Source organism: Rattus rattus, chromosome 5, assembly GCF_011064425.1.
Source record: "Rattus rattus isolate New Zealand chromosome 5, Rrattus_CSIRO_v1, whole genome shotgun sequence".
NCBI lineage: Eukaryota > Metazoa > Chordata > Mammalia > Rodentia > Muridae > Rattus > Rattus rattus.
Window position 1 is genome coordinate 12,322,940 of NC_046158.1, and position 19,071 is coordinate 12,342,010.

The 19,071-nt window shown below is 43.5% G+C and overlaps 1 protein-coding gene across 7 annotated transcripts in view; it reads left to right on the forward strand.

The window, feature by feature from the left end:
- Ehmt1 (euchromatic histone lysine methyltransferase 1) overlaps positions 1-19,071 on the forward strand; it is a 146,387-nt gene that overhangs the window by 53,877 nt on the left and 73,439 nt on the right. For 5 of the 7 annotated variants that reach the window (XM_032903156.1, XM_032903159.1, XM_032903158.1 and 2 more), the window contains exons 2-4: positions 2,304-2,370; positions 3,361-3,917; positions 9,895-10,066. In XM_032903156.1, the coding sequence (XP_032759047.1) occupies positions 2,304-2,370; positions 3,361-3,917; positions 9,895-10,066 (796 nt within the window). Of the gene's footprint in view, positions 1-2,303; positions 2,371-3,360; positions 3,918-9,894; positions 10,067-19,071 lie in introns of those variants that run through there. The other 2 variants (XM_032903157.1, XM_032903163.1) reach the window with 2 other exon arrangements.

A 19,071-nucleotide genomic window follows, 5' to 3' on the forward strand; every position in this document is an offset into this window, starting at 1 on the left:
TTTTTTTTGGAGCAGGGGACCGAACCCAGGGCCTTGCGCTTGCTAGACAAGCGCTCTACCACTGAGCTAAATCCCCAACCCCCAGAGTTCCCTTCTTATGTTTCCATTTGTGGACTGTGTTCTGACACTAACCCAATGTGGACAATCTCACATTTAGGCTCTCTTCTTTGGTGATTCTAGGTTGTGTCGAGTTGACAATTAGAGCTAACTGTCATACCACCTCAATTAACCTAATCTAGAAAATCCCTTAAATATGCCCAACCTGTCTAGTTAATAATGCATATTAACTATCATAAGGGGTGATGAGTTTTTCTGAGAAGGTGCTGCGGAGGATTTGGCCTCACATGTTTCCTTTTGTCATTCTGCTGTCACTGCTGCCCAGTCTGCGACGATGGAAAACCACATTTAGTTGATCTGTACTCAGAACTCCCAGTTGAGCCTGATGGGCGTGGTGTAGGGCCTATCTACATCCACTGAGAGCTTGCATGTGTGTGAACTAGACAGCGCTCTTAGTGGTCCTGACTGACCTTCACTCCAAGGATTGGCAAAGATGGCTGTAAGCATCCATTGGTTTCCTTCTGTGAGTTCCCTCAGTGTCTGTGCAGATACCTAAAAACACTTAGGGTTAGACTATACTGAAAATCACCTGTCGGCCCTTCTTAGAAGAGGTGTGTGGCCTAGCCTTGGGTTGGAAGGGGAAAGTAATGTCCTCCTGCCCCTTTCTTTAAGTGGGGATGGCCTGTGTTTCTCTGGTGGGAATAATGAGGATAACTGGTTGGCAAAAGGAGTATTTGGGAAGTACTTAGCATGACAAGTGCTTGCTTCTAGCAGAGAGAACATTAAGACTAGGTTTTTTTTAGATTCTGTGTAATACAGATTTTGGGTGCAGAGAAGAGCATGATCCTTCTCTTGGGAGATCAGGTAAAGTGGAATTAGCACTGAGCTGAAGGTTCATTGTAATTGTTCTGAGAAAGAGTTTAGATAGTCTTTGATGAAAATATTCCTGCAGAGGTTATCATACCTTTAGGTTCTACAAGTTGAAAGTCTTTTTTAGCTTCAGGAAGAGTGTGGAATTTTGGTGTTCAAGGCCTTGGAACTATACTATATCCTTCCACATGGACCAATACAGTAACTTAAGTGCCTAACGGAATTTTATTTACCCATTTCTGTAACTTTAAATGATGATGATGATGATGGTGGTGGTGATGGTGATGGTGGTGGTGGTGATGATGGTGGTGGTGATGATGGTGGTGGTGATGGTGGTTGTGGTGGTGGTGGTGATGACGATGATGATGATGATAGAGTTTCACTGTGTAACTCTGGCTGGCCTGAACTTGTTATATAGATTAGGGTGGCCTTGAACTCATAGAGTTCTCTGCCCTCTGAATGCTGGGATTAAAAGTGTGTGCCACTACACAAGACCTATTTTTTTTTTAAAGATTTATTTATTTATTTCATGTAGTGAGTATACTATCACTGTCTTCTGACACACCAGAAGAGGGGATTGGATCATGTGGTTGCTGGGAATTGAACTCAAGACCTCTGGAAGAGGTGCTCTTATCCACTGAACCATCTCTCTAGCCCCAGACCTGTTGTTGTTGCTTTTTTTTTTTTTTTTTGAATTATGTATATGTGTGTATTCTTGGTATCCAGAAGAGGACATTGGATCCTCTGGAGTTGGACTTAGAGCAATTATATACCACCTCTTGGGGTACTGAGAACTGAATTTCAGCCCTCTAGGAGAGCAGCATTGCTCTTAACCATTTGAGTATCTCTTCAACCTCACTTTCTCTGTGACTTTTTTATAGATGTCAAACACTTGAAATAATTAAACAGCATTAACAAAATGAATTTTAAGGTAAATGAAATGAGCTAACAGATGCATAGCAAAGTAAATTGCTGTAATAGAACCGAAGCATTTCAGATTTCTAACGATGTAAGAAGGATATTAACACATTTTTAAGAATGCTGTTCAGATGTGGGGATATATGTGTCTTTAATCTCATCTCCGTGAGTTTGAGATCAGCCTGTCTCTGTAGTGAGGCCCAAGAAAGCCAGGGCTGTTACACAAAGAAACCCTGTCTCGAACAAACAAAATTACAAACAAACAGACATGAGTGCTGTTCAGAGCTGACAGAGTAGGCATATTCTCCAGGGACTGTTTTCTGAATGTCAGTCCTCTTCCTGGAAGGGACTGTGCTAATGGTGGGCTAGTAACCCTGTGTGAAGATGAAAACTTTGTCCTTGGTTAGACTTGAGCCCCTGATGTTGAGCGCCATTGTCTTTGTTTTCTTCCCCTCCAGCAGGCAGTTCTGGCCAAGCAAGAGACCAAGCAGGATTGCTGCATGAAAACTGAACTGCTAAGGGAAGGTAAGGACCAAGTCCCCTGACAGGAGAGGGGCTTTGCTGCATGCACCCTTCCCATGATCTCGCCAGCCTTTTTATTTTCTTGGAATTTATCCAGGGTTACATTATAATTTTTAAGCTCTCCCATTCCTGAACAGACCCATATACATTGCATGTACACACACCCCCCCCCTTTTCTCTCACTCACTCTTCAGTTTTAGATTTGCATGACAGGTTTGTCTCATGCCTGGTCAGTGAGCTTGTCTACACAGTATGACTTTCAGTCACTTTTAATAGTGACTATTTATTCTGTATTGTCAGTCTTATTTATGTTGCTTTTCTGTGAGTGGATTTTTCTGGTTTTATTTTTGTTGCTGAGGTAAAACACACCAACAACAGTATCTTAAGGGAGGAAAGGGTTTGAATTTTAAGTTATTGACTATTATTTTTCAGAAGTCAGGGCAGGAACTCAAGCAGCTGGTCATATCATGTCTATGACCAAGAGCAGAGAGAAAGAAACACACCTATCCTGCCTGCTTGTCTGTTGGGAATTGAACTCAGGACCTCTGGAAGAGCAACCACTGCTCTTTAACCTCTAAGTCCTCCAGCCCCCTACAAGCATTTTTTAAATAGGCTGACTTCTCAAACTTAACCATAGTTAATATTTTTTAAAAAAATAAATTAGAATTTTAAATGTTTGTATATGAGACATGATTTTTGTAGACAGGCATAGGTTTTTTCACTCACTCTCTCCCTCCCTCCCTTCCTTCCTTCCTTCCTTCCTTCCTTCCTTCCTTCCTTCCTTCCTTCCTTCCTTCCTTCCATTCTTTCTTTGTGCTAAGAATTGAACCCAGGGCCTTGCACATGTTGCACATGCATGTGTTTTCCCATTGAGCTACATGCCAGAACTGTAGACAGCTCTATGTGTGCCAGCCAAAGAAATTGTAATTTATACTGATAGTTATGTGGATTGATGGGTCCCAGAAGCTGTGACACTCCTTTCAATGTTCACAGATACACTTATGGCTGCTGATGAAGGTTCCACAGAGAAGCAAGCAGGAGAGACTCCTATGGCTGCAGATGGAGAAACCAATGGGTCTTGTGAAAAGAGTGGCGATATCAGCCATCCAAATGCACCCAAACATACTCAGGAGAACACAAGAGCTAGCCCACAGGAAGGCACCAACAGAGTATCTCGGGTGGCGGAAAATGGGGTTTCAGAAAGAGACACAGAAGTGGGGAAGCAAAACCATGTTACAGCTGATGACTTCATGCAGACGTCTGTCATTGGAAGCAATGGATATTTCTTAAATAAACCAGCCCTGCAGGGACAGCCCTTGAGGACTCCCAACACTCTAAATTCCTCGCTTCCTGGTCATGCCGCAAAAACGCTTCCTGGAGGAGCCAGTAAGTGCAGGACTCCAAGTGCACTTCCTCAGACACCAACCACAGCACCTACTGTGCCTGAGGAAGGGAGTGCAGACACAGAGGACAGAAAGCCTACAGCCTCGGGCACTGATGTCAGGGTTCACAGGGCACGCAAGACCATGCCGAAGTCCATCCTGGGCCTGGTAATTTTGTCTTCTTTTCTTTCTCCTCCTTTGCATTAATGAAAACTAATAGACTTTATTCAACAAAGGGAAAAGCTAGTTAATGGCCATCGTCATCAGTAGGTAGACAACAGGCACAACCAAGGCAGACCACAGCAGCTTTTTAAAAGGCTTTTCTTCATTCTAAGATGAGTCATCTGTCAAGAAACAACAACCCCCCATCCCCACCCCTACCCCCCACAGGGTTTTTCTCTGTAGCGCTGGCTGTCCTGAAACTAGCTCTGTAGACCAGGCTGACCTCCAACTCACAGATCCACCTGCCTCTGCCTCTGAGTACTGGGTCAAAGGCATGAACCACCACTGCCTGCGGAAAACTACTTTTTCTTCTGCCCTTTCTGAAAGGCTTGCCTTGTTCAGGGTTACTGAGAGCAAGATGTGTCCTGTGCTGTGGCCCTGAGTGAACGCACTGCCTCCCTCTCTGTAGCACTCGGCTAGCTTCTTCATCTCAGTCTGCGTGTTTTTAGAATGGAGTACTGCTATTTTGTTTCCCGATGTGGATTTAGCCTGGGTGGATTCTACATTCACGATCACGTTCCAGTGTGATTTCTAGTGCCCTACATGTGCAGACCATTTGCTGTTTTCTTTGTAGCCTTTGGGGCTTCATGCTTGGAACTTTTCCTCAGGATTCTGTCAGTCTGTGGGTTTGTGAGGTCAGCTCCAGAAACATGTAATGTATAATGTGTGGTTGCTTATTTCCTTCCCAGAGAGTCCCTTGTATGAGCACCATGTCTTTTGTGTCCTTGTATAATGGTTCCTTGCCTATTTTCTACCTCCTGCATGATGTATTAGATGTATTAAATGTAGATGTATTAAAATATTACCTGTTTTTTTTTCTTTTTTTCTTCGGAGCTGGGGACCAAACCCAGGGCTTTGCGGTTGCTAGGCAAGTGCTCTACCACTGAGCTAAATCCCCAACCCCAACTAAATCCCCAACCCTTACCTGTTTTTTAATACTCTAGGTTTCTGGTTAGTCATTTTAATTTTAATTTTTTTTAATAGGGTCTTAGCTCAAATAGGACTCAGACTCAAATTCCTGTTATGCCTGCCCCTACCTTCCAAATTCTGAAGTTGCGGCTATATGCCACCATGCTCAACTCATATTTCATCTTACCACACACAGTTATGAGGCTAAAGAGGTGGTTCAATGAGTAAAGTGTTTGCTGAGTGAAAATGAACACCCGAGTTTATCCCAAGTTGCTCACATAAAAGCTGGGTACAGTGTCACATGCTTGTGATTCTAGTATTACTGTGGTGGAAAGGAGGCAAACTGGGTTATGCTGGCTAGCCAGGCTAATTGAATCAGTAAGCTGCAGGTTGAGTTGAGAGAGTCTTTCAAAATATCAGGTGGGGAAGTAATTTGGGAACAAAATCTAGCATTATTAATCTTTGACCTATAGATTGACACCCCTTCCTTCCTTCTTTCATACACAGATGCAGAGACATGATGATGACGGATGTGTTGGTAGAGACATTACAATTCTTCCACAGTCTTTAAGGGTTCTGAGTTCTCAGAGAAGTTCTGTTTGATGCAACAGCTTTTGATTAATGTTTTTTTTTTTTTTTTTTTTTTGCAAGAGTGCTTGTGGCAGGAGTATCTTTGTGGTACTGGTGCAGATTGCCCAAGTGCTATGTGTGTGTCAGTAGTCACTGACTTGGGTATAGGGTAGGGCTGCTTGCCACTAGACCACTTTGCAGTATGGAGTCCCACAGCCATCAGGTGTTCTGCCCTCTTGCCAAGCATTCATGCGCTTCAGCCTTAAGGAGCACCAGTTGGTCACCTTGGTCTTCAGCTTGGCAGCCTGCTAAATGAAGGAGTCTGTATTGCCTGGCCATACGAGGTCACCAGCCTGTTAACTACCTCTGCCCCATTTGTAACACACATGTAACATCTCCTGCAAAGATAGATTCTACTGACTGAGAAACAACAATCTAGGTCTAGGGAGAAAGGGTCTAAGATAAAAAGGGTGGCTGGCTCTACAGATGTCACAGTAGTCACCAGGCCATTAACCATAACTGTTGCCAGCCTTTTGGGGAGAAAACAGGCTGTGCATTTCTTCCTGTGAAGAGACAGTTCTGTGTGTTTAATATCCTGGTTTCCTACGGTCTCTGTGGGCACAAAGACCATGCGCCTTCCCTCGGTAGCTGCTCATCCAGAGGACCCTAGGCTGGTTCCTAGCATGTGTGTCAGGTGGGTCCCACCACCTGTAACTTTAGCTCCATGAACTCAGATGCTCTGGCTGCCTCAGGGCCCTGCGTTGATTTCCACACACTCATATTCAGACTAACTCACCTACATATAATTAACTACACATTGTTAAGAAAACAAAGTGAGGGTTATTGGTAATTCCAGGACTCAGGAGATAGAGATGGGTGGATGTGAATTCTAGGACAGCTAGGGACACATAGAGGAATTTTTGCCTCAGAAAAACAGCCAAACAAAACACAAATAAAGCAGAGAGAGGATAACAAAGGGTGAATATACTCAGAATACATTATATGTATATGTGAAATATCATAATGCATCCTGTTATGTATAATTAAAATATAATAATAGTAAAAGAAAGACTCCGAGACTATTAAAAATTATACATTAGAATACGATAGTAGAAAAAGACCCAAGAAAGTTAACAGGAAGCTTAAAATATAATATTAATGCATATATGTGCATTTTCCAGTATTCTCATTTGAAAAGTTTCAAAATTACATTTTATTTGTTTATTCATTTATTATACATGAGTAAGTTTGCACCTATACAGTACATGTGTGCCATAGTCACATGGGCAACTTGCAGAACTTGGCTCTGTCCTTCCACAGTGTTGGTCTTGGAGATTGAATGTAGGTCATCCGTCGTAGTGGACATCAAGCTTTAGTTGGAGCTGCCTGGCCTCTGGTGTCCTTACCAGCTTGTGTGCTGCTGCTGCTGCTGCTGCTGCTGCTGCTGCTGCTGCTGCTGCTGCTGCTGCTGCTGCTGCTGCTGCTGCTGCTGCTGCTGGTGGTGGTCTGTGTCAGTGCCTCGCCAGGATTGGGCTTGCATGTCTTGAACTTGCTCTTCTCTGTGCTCATTTGCCGACTCTTGTTCATGGATAAATACCTTTTATTATAAAGTATTTTATAAGCTTTTAAGATTTCTCTTGCTTCCCTTTCCTACCCTTTATATACTCAGTGCTGGTTTTCAACCCAGTAGGCAAGCCCCTCTACCACTGAGGTAAATAAATTCTCAGCTCCAGGATCTCTGGGTAAGGACTCTGTCAGTGAGGCTTCCTGTCAGTTATGAGACATTTGTCCCATTCACATCTGTTCATGTCCCCGGTCCTGCTCTTTTCATTCCCTCCTAGGTGTCCAGGGCTTGTCTTGTACTTGCTAGGCAGACCTGGCTTGCTTCAAACAGTGATCTTTCTGCTTCTGTCTTCTGAGTTAGTGTGTCCAGTTGTGGGCAGTTACAGCTGTCATGAGCACTTAGGTTTGCCTGGAGATAATTTTTCCTATTCTGTGTTAAGAGTATGATTGCCATGGTGTGCAGCAGCTCTTTTCTCTGTGTCCTGCCTGCTAGTCTTACAGTTGCTTCCCACCTTACCCTAGTTTTTCATTTAGATGAACTGAAGTTTGATGTGTTATTTCAATTAATTCAGCTGACCAATTTTATGTTCAAGGCTGTGTTCTTGGTATCCTTTGTGAGAGCTCTTCCCTTGACCTAGATCTTTAAAGTTTCTCCAGCTTCATTCCTGTTTGGATTATACATGCTTTTATGAGTTGTTTGTAGTAGTTCTCTGCTTTTCTTTCTGGATCTGCTTCTGCAGATCCTACATGTTCTAACTAATTCAATTTAGATGTGTAGTGGGAGATGGTTGTACCATGCCATATGGGAGAGATAGGTTCTTGTTAATGATAGAATTCAGTGTTGAGTTCTGATTGCAATGAATTGTCAGTCTGAGAACTCACATTGCTGCCCAGTTCTGTCTGGGTAGAATCCTGACCAGTTAATGCTAGTAGGTGGATGAGAAGGGGATGTGTCTATATGTGTGTTTGGGGGTGGGAATTGGGGGTAACGAGTGTGTGGGTGCGTGTGGGTGGGTGTATGTGTGTGTGTGGGTGGGTGTATTCTCTCTTGTATATGGTATGAGGTAAGAAATCTCCTTTCACCTCTATCTCTTTTTTATTTTTACTTTTTATTTGATTATATTCATCCATCCATTCAATCCATCCAATTCATCTGAGACACTGGTTCACTGGTCTGGAACCTAGTGTGTAGACCACTTGGGCCTCAAACTCATTGAGATCCTCTGCCTCCTCTGCGTTGGGATTAAAGGAGTGTGCTACAATATCTCCTAGGATATTCAGATACCTTTCTTTTCTTTTCTTTTTTTTTTTAAAGATTTATTTATTTTATATATACAAGTACACTGTTGCTCTCTTCAGACTCACCAGAAGAGGGCATTGGATGCCATTACAGATGGTTGTGAGCCACCATGTGGTTGCTGGGGATTGAACTCAGGACCTCTGGAAGAGCAGTCAGTGCTCTTAACCACTGAGCCATCTCTCCAGCCCCAGATACCTTTCTTTAAACTTTTAAAAAACGTTTTATTTTGCATATGCATGTTTTACTTGCATATCTATCTGTGCACCATGTGCATGCAGTACCCACAGAGGCCAGAAGAGGGCGTTTAATTCCCCTTGGACTGGAGTTACAAATGGTTGTAAGCTACGATGTGGCTGCTGGAAATTGAGGCAGGGTCCTCTGTAAGAGTAGCCAGAGCTCTTAACTACTGAGCTATCTCTCCAGCCCTTTTTCTTCTTTAAGGATGGGGTCTCACTAGGCCCTGGCTTAGATCCATCTACCTCTGCCTCCCAGGGTGCTAGGATTAAAGTCCTGTACCACCACACCTGTCATACTTCATTCTTTTATATGTGGATATCTTAGATTTCAGAAACTGTGTGTGCTGAAGAAAGTGTTGTCTTTGAATGCCTTACATTATCAGGCAGTTACCTGTGTAACTTGTAACAATAAAATTTAGTTCAAGGTGAATTGTATGTTGCTTAAACTCATTCCAAAACATCTGTGAGTTTATGGGCATAGAGGGGAGGGCTAGTGATGTAAAGGCAGTCTAGAGTAAGGGCAGGAGTGTTAAGCACTGAGGGTTTGTTACTGGTATCACAGGTTACTGCCTTGTAGGGAGCTACACTAAACTCCAGGTAAGGAGATCGAGCAATGGCCCTGCCCTTAGGAGAGGTCTAGCCTTCCTCTCTGTCTCTCTGCCTGCAGGTGTTGCAGCAATATGGTAGCAAGACTTCCTCCTCTGCCTTTACAGCTTAGCTTCTTTTTCCTTTTCAAAGTAGAGTTTCTCCAGGCCCTAACTGTCCTGGAGCTTGCCATGTAGACCAGCCTGTCCTTGAAGTCAGAAAGACCCACTTGCCTCTGCCTCCCTAGTGCAGGGATTAACGGTGTGGGCCACCACTGCCTGGTGAATTTTAGTAGGCTTCTTATCTAAGTGCCTCCAAGTCACTATTCTTCCGCAGTGAAGACTATATGTTATTTTAGATTACCTACTCCTTAGGACAACTTACAAAAATAGGAATTATCTTTGTGAGTCTCCACCCTCCTGCCTCTCTCAGTTGGTATCTGGGATGGAATTGACACTCTTGTGACAAAGAGGAATTATTAAATGACTTGTTTCCTAGAGATGCATTTAAACTGTGAAGTCAGCTGTCTCATACCTGATCCAGCAGAGGATGGTAGGACTGAGTGTTCTACTCCTATAGTTCTAGAGTTTGGGTCTTCGCAAAGAGCTGTACTTCTCAGATTTGTGGACTTTCTGCCTTCCTCCACAATGGCCTATCTTTCAGAAAATAGGAATGAATGAAAAAAAGGATTTGGATGTATGTTATTCCAGTCACCATGTCCTTTTGAAGTCATTATAATGACTTGTTTTTTGTTTTGAAGCACGCAGCCAGTAAAGACCATAGAGAAGTTCAAGACCATAAGGAACCAAAAGAGGATATCAACAGAAACATTTCTGAATGTGGACGACAGCAGCTTTTACCAACTTTCCCAGCCCTCCACCAGTCGCTACCTCAGAATCAATGCTACATGGCCACCACAAAGTCCCAGACAGGTAAATCGGGTCAACCCATACCCCTACTCCCACTCCCCATGTGTGTCTTGAGCTTGTTGCTCTCCAGGCAGTTGATGCTGGCCATGTTTGAAGATAAGGTGGTAGTGTCACCCGGCTAAGAAGCCCTCTGCCCTCAAGAGTTTATGACACCTATTTTATTTTGCTTTCCTGACTTGCTTTCAACCTCAAGATGTACATTGAGTTTCTTACTGAAATCTTGCAACATATGAGTGGAAGACAGTGAGGTGCTGGTGGAGGCACTAAGGTGCTAGGCCAAGGTGCAGAGAGCTGTCCTTGGGCTCTAGAGTTCATTGCTAGCAATTTAACTGTGAACTTCGCTCATTTTGGGCTTACTACAGGGTTTGTCAATGGAAGAAGTGGATTAGTGCTTGATTATTATTGGGGCGGGAGGTCAGACTTCTCTTATGTATTTATTTTTATTTTTATTTTGGTTTTATTATTGGTATTGTTTTATTTTATTTTTTCCAGACAGAGTTTTTGTTTGTAGCCCTAGTCATGTTACTAGCTCTGTAGACCGGGTTGACTTCCAACTCAGAGATCTACCTTCCTTTTGTCTCTCAAGTGCTGGGATTAAAGGTGTATGTCACCATGCTCAGCTTCTTTATTCATTTTTTAAAAAATTATGTTTCTGTGTGGATATGTGCACCTGAGTAAGGGTACCCAAGGAGGCCAAAAGAGGGGATTGGATCCTGTGGAACTGAAATTATATGCAGTTTTGAGTTATCTGACCTGGATGCTGCGAATCAAACTGAGATGTCTGTGAGAACTATATGTGTGATTAACTGATGACCCATCTTTCCAACCCAATAGTGAGAGGATTTTATTTGAGGTGGGATAGCACAGGAGGTCCCAAAGGATACCTCTTAGGTAGCTTCTATGTCTCTGTGTGACAGATGCCTTAGATTCAACCAGGCTTTTTTTCACTAGTCTGTATGTCATATGTACGTAGAGGGTTCTGCGGAGGAGATGAGCTACCCTTTCTATCATGAACCAGTGGAAGATTTTAAGTTGGAGTGATCTGGAAGGTTTATTTTAGAAAGGTTCAACTGGCCACTGCCCCCCTCCCCCCCATGAGTGTTTTGCTTGCTTGAATGTCTCTGTACCACTACGTGCATGCCTGATGCCCACAGAGACCAGAGGAGGGTGTTGCATCCCTTGGAACTGGAGTTACAGGTGGTTTCAACTGCTGTGTAGGTGTTGGGGAATCAAACCTGGATCCTCTGAGAGAGCAACTCCCCAAGTCATCTTTCCTGTCCCCCCTCCCCCCCTTTATTTTTAAAATTTATTTATTTCATGTATGTGGGTACAGTGTCGCTGTCTTCAGACAGACCAGAAGAGGGCATTGGATCCCATGACAGATGGTTGTGAGCCACCATGGTTGCTGGGAATTGAACTCAGGACCTCTGAAAGAGCAGTCAGTCCTCTTAACCACTGAGCCATCTCTCCAGCCCCTGCCCTCCCCTTTTTACTTTTAAAGTGTTTTTCATCTTTCCCTCCTTCTGGCCTCTTTACTTTACTTTCCCTTTTCCCTTTCTCCTGTCAGCCTCTCTGTTCTTTCCTGTCTTTCCCCACTCTGTACTCAGGCTGGCTTTGAACTCACCTTCTTATGGCCTTAGCTTCCTGAGTATTGTGATAACAGGGTTGTGGCTCCATTAACAACTTATTTTATTTTAAAACAATTTCATATTTTCAGCCAAGTTGTGGATGTTGCAAAGGATTCCAGTGTGTCCTGTTTTCTTTTTATCAAAAGGCACAGTTAGTTAGGCCAGCATTTTCTATTGTGTATTTTGTTTTATTCTAAACCACAAATGTAAGCTGCTAGTTACAGACTTGCACTTCAAATACTTGTTTTTCAATGTTCCTAAAACTAAGGACATTCTTTGAGTAAGTATTGTGTTGTGTTGTAATGAAAATCAGATATTAATTTTACTGTATTATTATCATCTAATCTTAGTACATTGCCCAATTTTGCTGGTTTCCTATTAATACAAATCAAACAAATCTAGCCCTGGGTCCTAAAACCGCCTGCGTGTTATGTTCTGCTACTTATAATACACATATTCCCGGTCTCTGTCTGCCTGGCTGTGGGTTTAGGAAGCCCACCCTAAGTCTTTTTATGCAACCTCTCTGATGTGCTTTGCCTACTTAGTATTCTCCAATCTGTGTGGTCATAGACTAGTTTATAGGCGTCATGATTTGGTGACCTTTGAGTTTATTAGGGCCAAATATTATAAAGTTGCTCTTTTTTTAAATTGTCCTTAGAGAAGCAGTGGTCCTTCAAGATCAGGCCATTTGCTTGTTTTCTATCTCCATTTCTCTCTTTTTGTCTACTAGTTACCTTTCCAATGGAGGAAGTGTTCATTTTCCCATCCAGCTATCCTTTGTGTGTGTTCTGTATGTATTAGTTATATGTGTGGGGCTAGAGGTTGGAACTACATTTCCTTTGCAGTTGTCCTCTACCTTTTAAAAGTGTATTATTTTATTCATAAGTGTAAGTATCTTGCCTCCATGTATTCTCGATCATGTGTGTGCAGTGCTCAAGAAGGCCAGAAGAGGGCGCTGCACAGACCTCAAGGCACTGACCTTACTGATGGTTGTGAGCTGCCTTGTTGGTTCCGAGGACAAAAAGCAAAAAGTGGGTCCTCTGCAAGAATAATAAGTATTTGTGAGCACTGAGACATCTCTCCATTCCCCTTTACCTTACTGTTTATTTACTTTATGTATGAGTACACTCCAGAAGAGGACATCAGATCCCATTCCAGACGGTTGTGAGCCACCATGTGGTTGCTGGGATTTGAACTCAGGATGGAAGAGCAGTCAGTGCTCTTAACCGCTGAGCCATCTCTCCAGCCCTCTATCTTACTTTTTGGTCTAAAATCTCTTCCTAAACTTGTAGCCTATTGATTCAAATCTCCTTGGAAGTCATGCCTTCAGGGATTTGAAGACCTCACTGGGTCCCATAAAGAGTTACCACCTCTTAATAGTGCCATTTAACCTTTAACCCATGACTTTTGGAGATCTTTGAAATCTTGAAGATCTAAATTGTAAGCTAAGTATTTGGTGGGGCAAAACCTTTAATCCCAGCCTTCTTAAGAGGCTGAGCCAGGAAGACTCAAGTTCAAGACCCACCTGAGACCTTGACTCAAAAACAAGCAAACCAAAAAGAAATAAGCCAGAGCAATTTGTAAACTCTCTTGTGATTCTCTAGGCTCTATTCTATTATCATTATTTCATTATATGAATTGCCCTGGGTTTGACTGTGCAGAGCACTGTTCAGGTGCATATCTCCACTCTATGGAGTAGCCCTTTACTTTCTGAAGATCTTGTGGTTGGACTGGATGTCCAAGGTTCTCCTCCTTTCCTTTTGCTGACCTGAATTGATTGCTTCTAGGGAGCTCACAGTCTTCATTGGAGCATGGTATTATGTCTTTGCTTCACATTCCTGTTTTTTGGCTGTCTATGTCAGTGTTACTGGTTTTGAACGATTAAACTTTATACTTTTCCGAGTCGTATAGAGTTACACTTGCATATATAAGGAATGGATGGCAAGAAGGGTTAAAGTCAGTGTTTGTGTTGTGTGCTTTCATTATTTTTTGATCGGACCTTTTAAAAACTAGGTACCCTATTTGTTCATCAGTCCTTCCATTCATTGTTTCTTGTCCTGCCCTTTAGGTTGTGTTCTTTCTCGGTAAACCGGTGGTTAATTAGCATGTTAGTCTGCGCCTGCTGAAGTAGCCTCAAATGTAACTGTAATATGCTGCAGCAGTTGGCTGACTTGGTTTGCTTCTATGGTTACAGATTCTTCCCTAGCCCAGGTTGTTTTCCTGTTGTCACTTCAGGCTTGTCCTACTTCCCAGGATGAAGAAGCCAGAACTTAGGTGTCTGCACGCGTTTCTCAGAGAGAAGCAGGCCCCGCCTCACCGTCTCGCCTTACTGCTGTCAGTGTTGTATCTTCTGTTGTCCCTGGCATTACAGAAGCTCAACTCTGAGGGCATTACAGCAGACTTCTGGGAAAACCAGAGGTTAAGGAGACAGACAAGGCCACTCTTAGTGTGGCAGAAAGGGAGCTCTTCCTTTGTGAAAGTACGTATGCAGATGCAGTGCTGGCACAGCTTCTACCCTGTTGTGCTTCTCATGACTGCGTCCTTCTGTATGCCTCCTTGTTCATTGGGGGTCAGGGCTCTCTGATTCTAGACATTAAGTTTTAATAGAACTGTGATGATTATCACAGAAGACTCTGTTCTTTTTCCTCCTGATGAACTACTGAGTTTAACTCGAGCAGAGATGAACAGGTTCCCCTTGGTCTGAAACCCTAGACAGGCTGTATGGGTAGTTGATTTCTACTTCAGGAAGATGTAAGTCCAGAGTCCCTGTATCCAACCCTTTTGTTTTTCAGTCAGATTTTTCAGTGAAAACCTTTGCTGTCAGAGGGTGTGAGCCCTGTATATCCCCTTCAGTGCAGCACGGTCCAGGCAGTGAGTGTGGGAAGCCATGGCTCGGTGCAGAGCTGTTCAGACCCTCAGCCCCCCCCACATGAAAGAGACAAGGTCTCTGCATCTAGATTGGTCAGTCGGTGAGCTCAGTAAGTAAAGTGGAATACAATACAACTGAGGGAGGCGTCCTGCCTCTCCAGTGCTGGACTAAAGCCACTTCTGCCAATAACAGAGACTAACAGGCTCAGATATGGCTCATTCCTCTGGACGACCAGCCAGTATCACATTGGTACACTATATTGGTGACATTATGGGGATTGGACTATGTGAGCAGGAGGCAGTAACCACTTGGAACTTGTTGGTAACATGTATGCTCAGAGGATGGGAAATAAATTCAAACAAAATTTAAGGGCATTCTATCTACCTCACTGAAATTCTTGGTGATCTAGTGATACAGGGCATGCAGAGATTTTCTCTAAGGCGAAGGATATTTATTTATCCTTGCTGTACCTGGTCCCCGCAACTTGAATGGTTGGCTGAAGTGTTTGTCCGAAGACGGCCTACTAACAAGGAGCTGTACCTGATATCCCTTGGTTTAGTGTTGATGAGGGATTGTAAGGTTCAAGGAAATTGCAAGGCTAGAGTTGGTACAGTGTGTGAAACTATACCGTCCACAATGGGAAGGCCCAGAAGAAAGCCCTTCATGAATCCTGTACAATGCAAAATGTCGACAGGAGCACCAGCATCTGAGGAGCTTGGTCGCCCTTTTTCCTGTGCCAGACTCTGGGGCTGGAGGGGCTGCTGCCCAGTTGAATGAATTAATGCTGCAGGTTTAGTTGGGCCTAAGGTAGCAGGGGCCAGATGGCAGCAGTGAACCGTGAAAGGCGAGCTGATTGTAGATGTCCTAATGGGCAGCACAGACAAAACAATGTCTGACCCTGAGTAATGGCCGACTGTAATGGCCAGGACAGGCAAAGTGAACTCTGTGGTGGCATCACTCGTCTGGTCCTTTGGTACTGGCTAATCAGTCATGGCGTTTCCAGACGTGGGATGGATAAGAAGCCTACTGAAGTTTTGTTTGATCTGTATAAGTAAAAAAAATTATAAAACAAACGAAGGCCACATCGGATCATGGCAAAAGTTAGAATCTTGCATGTGAATAAATTTCTAGACTTGAGCCAGTTTGCAGACACAGAACCCCTTAAGTGTAGGGACGCCCAGATTCCCCTGAGGAAGGATCTTGATAAAGTAACTAGAAGTTTTATTGTTAGCCTTTCTCCAGTCCTTGCCCAGAGAGACCTTTGTATGGCCTTTGTCAAGGTAACTGTACACTGTGGGGAAATGGAACAATCAGACTCTCCAGAGTCTTCTGGACACTGGTTGTGAAATGACACTGATTCTGGGAGATCCCAAGAAACATTGTGGCCCCCAGTTAAAGTAGGGGCTTATGGAGGACAGGTGATGAATGGAGTTTTGGCTGAAGTCTGACTCACAGTATGTCTAGTGAGTCCCTGAATTCATCCTGTGGTTATTTCCCCTGGTCCCAGAATGTGTAAATGGGATAGACTTAGAAGTTGGCAGAATCCTCACACTGGTTCCCTGGCCTGTGGAGTGAGGGCTGCTATGGCTGGACAGGCTAGACGGAAGCCTTTAGAGTTGCCTTTGCCAGGGGAAATAGTGAATCAAAACCAGTATCACATCTCTAGAAGAATTGCAAAAATTAGTGCTAATTGTCCCATTGTTCTTGGCCTGCTATTGGGCTTTTGTGGAAATTGAATATTTGACTACTGGCTACCAAGTTACCATGTGACTTGAGCTGCCATCATGAGCTGGGTATTTTCTGACCCCAAGTCATAAAGTAGGACAAGCAAAGCAGCAATCTGTTATCAAGTAGAAGTGACTAAACCCGGCCAGGTTCTGAAGACACAAGCAGGTTGCATGAAATTGCCCAAAAACCTATGGTTTCTACTCACATTATAATACTATCTGCTGCCAAATGTGCACTTATAGCCTCATAATGTATTATGATCTACTGTTGGCTGAGGAGTAGAAGACTAGGGCCTGCCAATCTGAGGTTCTTCATACTGTGCAGGCACTGCTCAAAAGTGCACAGCTGCAGCATTGTAACCCCTCTCCGGGACAACCCTAAAAGACACTCCTCACAATGGGTAGAGCTTTGGGTGCTACACGTGGTTATATATTTTGTTTGGAAGTAGAAATGCCCAGATGTGTAATTGTTCACTAATTCATAGGGATGTAGTCAATGGATTGGCTGGATGGTTAGGGACTTGGGAAGACCATGGTTAGAAAATGGAGAAAGACATCTGGGGAAGAAATATGTGACTAGATCTCTCCATATGGGCAGAGAATGTGAAGATATATGCTCACCAAAAGGTGACTTCAGCTGAGGAGGAAGTCAGCAAACAAGTAGATAGGATGACCCATTCTGTGACAGTCAGCCTCTTTCCCCAGTCATTCCTGTCCTAAACAGAGTAGCCATGGTGGCACAGACGGGAGTTGTGCATGGGCTGACAACATGGACTTCCACTCACTAGGGTCTACCTGGCTACAGCTGCTGCTGAGTGAATGCCAGGTCTGCCAACAGCAGAGACCAGCACTGAGCCCCAGATATGGCACTGTTTCCTAGGTGACCAGCAAGCCACCTGGTGACAAGTTGACTGTATTCGACTTCCTCTGTGCAAATGACAATGTTTGGTTGGTCCTTGTTGGATTAGATGCTTATTCTACTTGTGTGTTTGTCTTCCTTGCGTGTAATGCTTCTGCCAAAACAGCTTATAGAATGAACTTACAGAATGCCTCATCCACCATATGGTATTTGATACAGTACTTCTTCTGACCAAGAAACTCACTTCATAGCCAGAGTAATGTGGCAGTGGGCCCGTGATTATGGAATAAACTGGTATTACCATGTTCTCCAGAAGCAGCTGGCCTGATAGAAAGTTGGAATGGCCCTTTGAAGACAGTTGTAGCACTAACTAGGCACAACCTGAAGGGTTGGGGTAGGGCTCACCAGAAGGTGGTATATGTTTTACATCAGCATCTAACATGTGACAGTATTTCTCTCATAACCAGGATCTTTGGGGTCCAGGAATCAAGGGGTGGAAAAGGGAATAGTTCCACTCACTATCTCTCCTAGTGACCCCTTAGGAAATGTTTTGCTTCTTGTTCCTAGGACCTTAAGTTCTGCTGGCCTAGAAGTTTCCAGAGGGAGGAGTGCTCTTGCCTCACAACAAACATTTCACTGAACTGGAAGCTCAAAGTCCCCTGTCCAGTTTGGGCTTCTAATACCCTGAGGGGAACAGGCCAAGAAAGGAACAGCAGTATTAGGAATGGTGATTGATCAGATCAGTAAGGGGAAATTGGATTGCTTTTCTACAGTGGAGGTAAGAAAGGTTAGATTTGGAGTGCAGGACATCCTTTAAGGCCATCTCTTGGTGCTACCATGTCCTGGGATTAAAGTCAGTGGAAAATTCAGCAACCTAATTCAAGCAGGATGATTAAGGTAGCACACTCTTTAGGGATGCAAGTGTAGGTCACTCCTCCAGGGAAAGAGCCAAGACCTGTTGTGCTTGCTAAGGTTGGAGGAAATACAGAGTGGGTTTTAGGGCAGGGTGGGTGTACATGTCAGCTGTGACCTGTGACCAATTGCAGAACAAGGTTTATAACTGACATGAGTGTTTCTGTGGTATTTTGTTAAGAATGTGTTTGTACAGATAATGGTTTTCTTTGATTTCTTAGTAATGTAATGCAAAATAAATTAGAATATCAGTGGTTATCATATTTATGTTTGAGATACCAAAAGAATGTTCCTCAAGGGACATTGCTACCTATCCTAAATGTGTAATTGTGGTTGTACAAGGGACGGTTATATCGTGTTAGGCATAATTATGACATGGTTATTGTTTTCATTTGGAAATTAAGGGTGACATAAGGAGATAATGATTCTGTAGTATACTGACAAGGGGTGGGCTGGCCTTGTGATTGCTATTCTTGGTTGTCAACTTGGCTACATGCAGAATTAAGCAAAATCTAAATGGCTGAGCACATTAATTAAATATTTTGAAGTGAGTAGTTGAGCACATCTAATCTGAATCTTTGAAGTAGGAAGGTACAGCTTTAATCCAGATCTTTTTTAGGTGGGAAAATCAACCTTTAATCTGGGCCACACCTGCTGGCAGCCTGTATAGTGGCATGGAGGATGGGGCTGGCTTGCTTTCTCTGCCTGCTTGCTCTTGAGCTCACAGCAGGTCCATCTCTCACTGCATTAGAGTTATACTTCTTTGGGATTCTGGCATATATTGAGACCAGCTGAGACAGCCAGGCTTGTGGACTAAATGAACGCATACTGGAGTTTTGGACTTTCTATTGTGTTAGAGTAGCTGGATCACACCATGTAAGCCATTCTACTAAATCCCATATGTGTGTGTGTGTGTGTGTGTGTGTGTGCGTGTGTGTGTGTGTGTATATATATACACATATACATATATATATGTATACACACATTCCGTCCTGTTCCCTTAGAGAACCCTA